This window comes from Trachemys scripta, chromosome 2 (assembly GCF_013100865.1).
Source record: "Trachemys scripta elegans isolate TJP31775 chromosome 2, CAS_Tse_1.0, whole genome shotgun sequence".
Classification (NCBI taxonomy): Eukaryota; Metazoa; Chordata; order Testudines; family Emydidae; genus Trachemys; species Trachemys scripta.
In genome coordinates this window covers 84,735,453-84,743,345 of record NC_048299.1, presented here as the reverse complement: position 1 = coordinate 84,743,345, position 7,893 = coordinate 84,735,453, and the positions used below count along the sequence as shown (strand labels likewise).

At 48.4% G+C, this 7,893-nt stretch overlaps 1 protein-coding gene across 12 annotated transcripts in view; it reads left to right on the top strand.

Moving 5' to 3' along the window:
• The window catches only part of PDE1C (phosphodiesterase 1C), a 276,106-nt gene that overhangs the window by 209,218 nt on the left and 58,995 nt on the right, over positions 1 to 7,893 (top strand). For all 12 annotated transcript variants that reach the window (XR_004644508.1, XR_004644507.1, XR_004644506.1 and 9 more), the window contains exon 15: positions 1,746 to 2,045. Coding sequence is in view for 9 of the 12 variants with exons in the window: in XM_034761136.1 (XP_034617027.1) it covers positions 1,746 to 2,045 (300 nt within the window). In the remaining 3 variants the exon portion in view is untranslated. The remainder of the gene's footprint in view (positions 1 to 1,745; positions 2,046 to 7,893) is intronic.

The following is a 7,893-nucleotide window of genomic DNA, read 5'->3' as shown; positions in this document are numbered from 1 at the left end:
GGCCCCGCCCCCGCCCCAACTCCGCCCCTTCCCCAAAGTCCCCGCCCCAACTCCGCCCCCTCCCCTGGGGAATTTGATTCGCGGGAAGCCTGAAGCAGGTAAAGGGGATGTGGGGGGAGGAGGCGCGGCCCAGGCTGGCCCCCCCGGCGTTTCCAGCCTGGGTCGGCTCGGGCCCTGGGGTGTCGGCCCCGGCCGACCACCCCCGGCCTGCCCAGCACTGCCGGCCCCCGGCGGCCTGGTGCACCTCCCGGCCCCGCGGGCCCGGCTCCCCGCCCCGCGGGCTCGGCTCCCCGGCTGACCGGCTCCCCGCCCCGCGGGCCCGGCTCCACGGCTGACCGGCTCCCCGCGGGCCCGGCTGACCGGCTCCCCGGCCCCGCGGGCCTGGCTCCCGGCCCGGACCCCGGCCCGGCACCGCACCCCCGGCTCCCCGTCCGGCCCCGCGCCCGGCCCGGCGCCCGGCCCCGCGCCCGGCACTGCGCCCCTGGTTCCCGGCCCGGCACCATGCCCCCGGCCCCGCCCCGGCCCCGCACCGCCGGCCCCGGCCGAGCACCACCGAGCCCTCCCGATTTTCCCGGACATGCCGGGCTTTTGGGGATTTCCCCCCGGACGGGGATTTGAGCCCCCAAAAGCCGGACATGTCCGGGAAAATCCGGACGTATGGTAACCCTAGTTTTCAGGTATTTAAAAGGGTGTCATAAGGAGGAGGGAGAAAACTTGTTCACCTTAGCCTCTAAGGATAGAACAAGAAGCAATGGGTTTAAACTGCAGCAAGGGAGGTCTAGGTTGGACATTAGGAAAAAGTTCCTAACGGTCAGGGTGGTTAAACACTGGAATAAATTGCCTAGGGAGGTTGTGGAATCTCCATCTCTGGAGATATTTAAGAGTAGGTTAGATAAATGTCTATCAGAGATGGTCTAGACAGTATTTGGTCCTGCCATGCAGGCAGGGGACTGGACTCGATGACCTCTCGAGGTCCCTTCCAGTCCTAGAATCTATGAATCTATGAATTACATGGTCACGTTTCTTATGTGACATGCCCCCAAATGCAGATTTATGGGAGAGAGGATAAAGGGACTGAATTTATCTGCCTTTCACTTCCGCTTAGATCCACTGTTCTCTTTCTGACCTAAACTAGTTTCTGGTGTTCCTAGGCAAATTCCACCCCAGAGGTGGCTGCACATCTGTGGTGCATGTGTAGTCTGTATATCATTGCAATTTTGTGAAGCAATTTAGGATCATTCAGGATGGAGGGGCACTGTATACATGTAAAATATTAGTAGCCAGAGCATTAGACCAAAAGGAAAGGAAGGAAAACTTGGGGAAGAGTGAGAGGAAAAGAAGAGCGTAAGAAGCCAGCAGAGAGAGACTGAAATCCCCTTCCCTTTACACGGATGGCTGAACTGTTCTTCCCTTAATTTGCTTTTTAAAATACATAGTTATAAAATATTTGGGGTCCATATTTACAATTGCATTAGTGGTGGGGTTTTCAAAAGTGACAACAAATACTGACTTTAATAGGAATACAGCTAGGCCAATGCTGAGTGCCTTGCAGGTCTCACCCTAAATGTTTTGTTTTTGTGTCTTTTTTTTGTCATGTTAATTTCCACATTTATCTAAGTTAAGATCATTTGAGAGGACATGGCTGAAATTGGATTAAATGTGTGTACGGTATCACTCTGGCAAAGCTGCTAATGGTCTTGATTTTTCCCCCCTTCGTTTTGGTTCTCCCTTTGCTGAGGATGCAGAAGAAAAAGCTAAGAAAGAAGCTGAGGAAAATGCTCATCAGGGAACAGAGGAAAAGAAAACAGAAGAAAACGAGGAGAAAAGTCCAGCCGAGGATACCACGACAGCCACGTCAGAAAACAGCAAAGAACCAAATCCTGGGGAAAGTAAGAGCACAGAATCTAACAAAGGTCATGTAAATGGGACTCAGCAAAGTGGTGTGAACAAACTCGAAGCCTCTCATGGGAAAAAACAGTCTAGAGCGGACAAGGGCAGTGAGTCTCACCAAGCGACAGGAGAGGAGAAACAGCATGTCCAAAATGGTAAGTCCTTTCATTGTTTCATTAAGGGGTGAATCCAGTCCCAAGCCCAAATAGCTCAGCGAGATATTGGGGAGATGTGTGAAGGAAGGAAAAGGGTCCTGGAGCAGTTCCATGCAGACTACTCTCGTTTAACAGTTGGCGTAGCCTCCATTGCCCTAGATTGCTTCCTTCACAGGGGGAAGTTTTCTTGGAACTCCTTGGAGCTGGACTCTACAAGTCCTGCATCAAAAATTACCCAATCCCTTGTATGCTCTAGCTCAGTGGTTCTCAACCAGGGGTCTGAGGCCCTCTAGGATGCCACGGGCAGGTTTCAGGGGGGTCCACCAAGCAGGGCCAGTGTTAGACTCTCTGGGGCCCAGGGCAGAAAGCCGAAGCCCCACCCCCTGGAGCTGAAGCCTGGGGTCCTGAGCCCCACCACCCAGGGCTGAAGCCAAAGCCTGAGCAACTTAGCTTTGTGGGGGCCCCTGTGGCGTGGGGCCCCAGACAATTGTCTTGCTTGCTACCCCCTAATGCGCTGGCCCTGGCTTTTATATGCAGAAAACTAGTTGTTGTGGCACAAGTGGGCTGCGGAGTTTATATAACATGTTGGGGGGCCTCAGAAATAAAAAGGTTGAGAACCCCTACTCTAGCTGCACCTTTGGCTGTAAAGGTGAGGTTTGCCTCCACATCAAAATGCAACTATCAGGTACACTGTGCGCTCTGGAAGCTGAAACAGATGGTCTGGAGAAATCCTCAGCTTCACCGAGTGCATGCTTATTGTACTGAGGAAGAGGGAATCAAAGATAGCTCATGAACTGCTGCAGGGCTGGTTTAAGTTCCCTTTCCACTGCTCCAGTGATGCAGATGGACTTCAGGAGAAGCAAAGGATCTGGCCCTTTAGTTTTTGAGCTTTAAATTTACATATGACTGGTTTCCTTTGTTATGCTGTTCTTTATGAAAAATACAGGCCCTGTTTGCTGTATCCCCTCATTGAATCAGTGCTAGGTGCTGTACAAGCAGGAAGGAAGGAAGGCATGGTCCAGAACTTACAGCCTAGAAAGACAAATATAGAAAGAGTAGGGAAAAGAAAAGGAACATATCATGATAATAGCTGCAGCTAGTCAAATTCTCAGAAATTCAATCTTTTGGCAACATTTTTTGGTAGAAATATTGAATTGTGTTTTTAAAAATAGTACTTTTTTGGGACGTTTCATCCCATTTTTTTAAACCAGCTATAGACCTGGTTAAAAACATTTTTTTTGACCATCTCCCCCACATCTCCCCCAAGATGAGAGAGTTTTTTTCTGAAAATTACATTCCATTGTTTTGTATTTTTTTTTTTAATTATCAGCTACATCATAAGGCTATTCTCAGTTGCCTCTGAGCTGTGCTATTTCTCTTAAAGGGGGATTTTCGAGAGCAAGAAATGCAGAGGGACAGGGCTTGAGCATGAATATGAGAGAATATATTCAGCAAGTTAGTTTGACCTAAGGGACAAACAAATCCCTGAATTGATATAACCTAAAATATTGTGTGTGAAATTAGTGGAGATCTTAAAAGTGTTCTAAGCATATTACCTTCTCATTTTATAAATATATGCCTGTTAACAAGGCAGAAATAGAGAAAACGACAATAAAGCCATGTACCACCACTCACCAACTGAGTCAATGTCGCTCAGGGTACATCTACACTACAGTGGGGAGTCGATTTAAGATACGCAAATTCAGCTACGTGAATAGCGTAGCTGAATTCGACATATTGCAGCCGACTTACCCCGTTGTGAGGACAGCGGCAAAATCGACTTCTGCCGCTTTTTGTCGGCGGCGCTTACTACCACCTCCGCTGGTGGAGTTAGAGCGCCGATTTGGGGATCGATTGTCGCGTCCCAACGGGACGCGATAAATCGATCCCCGAGAGGTCGATTTCTACCCGCCGATTCAGGCGGGTAGTATAGACCAGACCTTAGCTAACTACTCCCAAACCACTCTCAATAACCCTCTCAGGAAAAGCCCAAGGATATGTTTACACTGCAGCTGGGAGCGGGCCTGGGTCTGAACACAGGTGGCCCATACGACTGCCTGTGCTGCAGTGTCCACACTGCTATTTTTAGCATGCTTGCTCAAGCAGAGCTAGCGCGTGTCTGTCTGCCCAAGCCGGGATGCACGTTCCCAGCTGCAGTGTTGACATGCTCTGAGTGAATAGATAGGCTTGCAGTGTGCCTTGAAAAGGAATCAAAATTAAGGCTAGAGTGAGTAAACAAACTCTAGCTAAGGGCCTTCCACTGAGAAAGCCCAGCCTAAGAATTACAAACCTAGGGACTGTCAGTTTAGGTAGCTCAGCAGATCTTAACTTCCAGGACAGAGCACAAATACGACTTCAATGGCTAGCTAGTGATGTTCTCCCCTTTTACCCCTCCCCCCTGCCCTCTACTTAGAGAGATCAGGAGCTGTTGATTAGCATAGAGCATGCCACATACACAGGGTGCATCTCACTTGGCAACCCACTCCACCTACAACTAAACTAGATATTCCTTTTACATATGTAGCTGTTATCCTTGGGAGAAATGTTGGGAGTAGAGTTGGAGCTTTCTACAATGCATAGGATTTTTCCTATGTTGTGGTTGAAAGCCCCCAACATTATTTGAATGCATGGGAATGAGCACAGAAAGGACATGTGAAATCCCATTAAACCGCACCAGATAAAGACACTTTACTGAAACCTTCTGTTTTACATACTTCTCAAATGATATGGGGGTGACATGCACTTTATTGCTTTGGTAACTGCCTTTTGCTGCTCTCTCCCCCATTGGGTCATTCTGTAAGTGTCAAAAAATGCTTTAAAAGGATGATTTCTGAAAATTAGTATCTTGCTCAAGAAAAGAAATTGTGCTCTAATTTATTGGAAAAGACTTTTGAGTTATAATTACTGTAGGGCCTTTCGGACTCATGAAACATAACATCCGTCTCCTTGGGTTCAATACTGCTTCCTTTATGCTATGCCTATATGGTAATATTTTCTTGTAAAGTATTCTCCTGATTATCTTGATTGTTTGGTAATTCCTTTCAAGAAGATAATTATCATTACCATTCTGCAGTGATATGGTAGGCCAGCTATTATAATATTCATAACTTCCCCTTTTCATAATAAATTATATTCAGCGAAAGTTCAAAAATTGTCTCCTCACATTAGTTTGAAATCTGTGTCAGTCAGACCCTTGGTGGCTTCTCACGAAGCGAGCGCACGATGAAAGAATATTAATTTGGGCATTCATCATCCTTTCGTACACACAGTTGGGGCAAGTCATTTTTATTTTTCAGTGGGCAAGTAAAGTATCATTAGTTTCTCATTATCAATCATCATGATAAAGTGCATGTGAGTAGACATTTGTGTTTTGACTGGTAAATTTTAATGTCAATTTTGTGAGGGTGGTGCACATATCCATTGGAACCTGGGCATTCTTCTTTGATGACAGGTCCCAGTCTTGCAATGAGAAGGCCCCAGCCCTTCATTGAGCTCCACATAGGCAGACCCTGTCTTTCTCTCTCTCTCCTTCTCCCCCTCCATCTCCCCCCAAACCCCCATGGCTATTATTTATAAAACTTGGAAAGTTTAATCTCTGATGCCTCCATTCAGCCGCCCATCCCTCTTAATCAAAGTGCTCATCTTTAGGCATGAGCTTAGATCCTATTGACTTTAATGTGATGTAAGCATACGTTTTAGTGCTTTGCTGAATAGGGATGGACTTAAGCACATGCTTAAATACTTTGTTGAACTGAGGCCTTAAGGAGGCAAAGAGATAAAGATTAAAGGGTTTAATATTCAAGAATGCAATGAACTGAGAAATCAAAAGTGATACTGTGGTTGGGGGGGAGGGGAGAAACCTCAAATAAAGAATTATGGGCGTGATCCTTCAGTCACTGAGCAGTTGTGAGGGCATGCAACATCTTACAAGAAGAACCCTCATATTATTGGGAGTTTCTGAAAGCAATGGCGATGGGGAACATGATTTTCAGAAGTACTGGAGACAGATGATTTTTCAGATTCTCCCTCTACATTTCCCAAACAAGTAATGCCCACCTATTCATTAGTAGAGTAGATACTGTTAAAATCTTCTTGATATTTAACATAGTAGTTAACTGTATCATGATATAGGGGGGAGGAATAGCTCAGTGGTTTGAGCATTGGCTTGCTAAACCCAGGGTTGTGAGTTCAATCCTTGAGGGGGCCATTTAGGGATCTGGGGCAAAAATCTATCTGGGGATTTGTCCTGCTTTGAGTGGGGGGTAGACAAGATGATCTCCTGAGGTCCCTTCCAACCCTGTATTCTATGATAGAAGGCTGGCCTCACTGTTGAGGTGCCTCCTCATGTCCATGTGTGTCATAGCCTCTCTGGCAGCCACTGCCAATGGCTGTTTTGGTCATCCAGTGGTCTACTTCTTCCTGTGAGTTGACCTTCCGGCCATGTCATCATTTAAGTCTAGCCCTTTTAGGCTTACAAGAAGTCCAACAAACCGATGTCCAAGACCTTGTATCAGATCTTCAGTCCCAACACTGGGCCATGTGGTTCTCAGGGCTCTTTGACATCCTTGTCCCCTTTTCTGGTCTCACACCACTCTGTCAGTGGCTGGTAGGGGAACCTGGGGCCTCTCAGTACACCAGGTGCCAGGCCAGAGACCATATAACTAGCAGCCAAGGTCTGCTCAGTCCAACTGCTTGCTGCTGCTTCCCTGCGCTTCTTCCTACCATGGCCTTTCTCAGACGTTCTCCCCACAGCCTCCCTAGGCTAACCCTTATTTCAGGGGCAGGTGTCCCAGAGCTCTCCCCAAGAATCCCCCAACAAAATCCCAAACTGAAAATACTAACTTCTCAGGCTTGACCTTTCCTTTCTTTGTACACCTCCAGTCCCCCTGCTTTGTTCCTTAACTGAACACACCCCCGGGTTCTCCCCCTGGACGTCCAAATCCTGCCCTGCTTTCAGTGTGCACCTCCAGAGCCTTTGCCACACACCTTCTGGCTTGCCAGCCTTCTCTACTCAGGCTAGGATCCCCAGGTTTACTCTCCCTCTGGGCTTTCTCCTCACAACCTCTCTAGTCCCAAAGAGAGGGATTGCAGAGTTCCTTCCTCTCCTCCTTGCAGCCACCTCCTGCTCTCAACTTCCTCTGATTATAGTCCTCTCTCCAGCTGGGCTTCATCCACAGTTAAGCCCGGCCCTTTCCCCAAGGCAGCCAAGCCTGGTATGTTAATTGTCCTCTCTAATCATATTAACCCATTCAGAGCCTGTGTGGGGTACTCATCCTGTCACACATGGTATTTGTGGGATCTGCCATTCTAAATACAATTAATATTGTGCTACAGTAAATCTACACAGTGTAAGTATCAAGATTTTAACTGCACCCACTGTGGACCGGATTGTGATTGGCCTTTAAATGGTTTGGCAAAGAGGAGCTAGAAGCTAAAGTGGCCTGCCCTGCTCCCGCATCATGTTACCGTCCACAATTGCAACCCTAGCACTCACTTTGGCTCTTCCACACTGGCTCCAGTAAGACACAGTTGAGCCCTGTGAGCCTGATCTAAAGCCCATTGAAATCAATATGTGTCTTTTTGTTGATTTCAGGGGGCTTTTGGCAGGGCCGTCCTTCCCCATACGCAAAGTATGCAGCTGAGTGCTGCTCCAGCCCCTGCTCCGCCGCTTCCTCATGGCTCCCAGCCCCACCTCTTTCCACCCCTGCTCCGCCCCAACCCTGCCCCCACTCCCCTGTGGACTGCAGCAGGGGTCGGGCACCCTGCACTCACCGGTGGCGGTATGTGGAGCTACCCAGCCCCAGCGTGCTCCGCTCCGCCGGCTCCCAGCCACGCCTCCAGTAAGTGC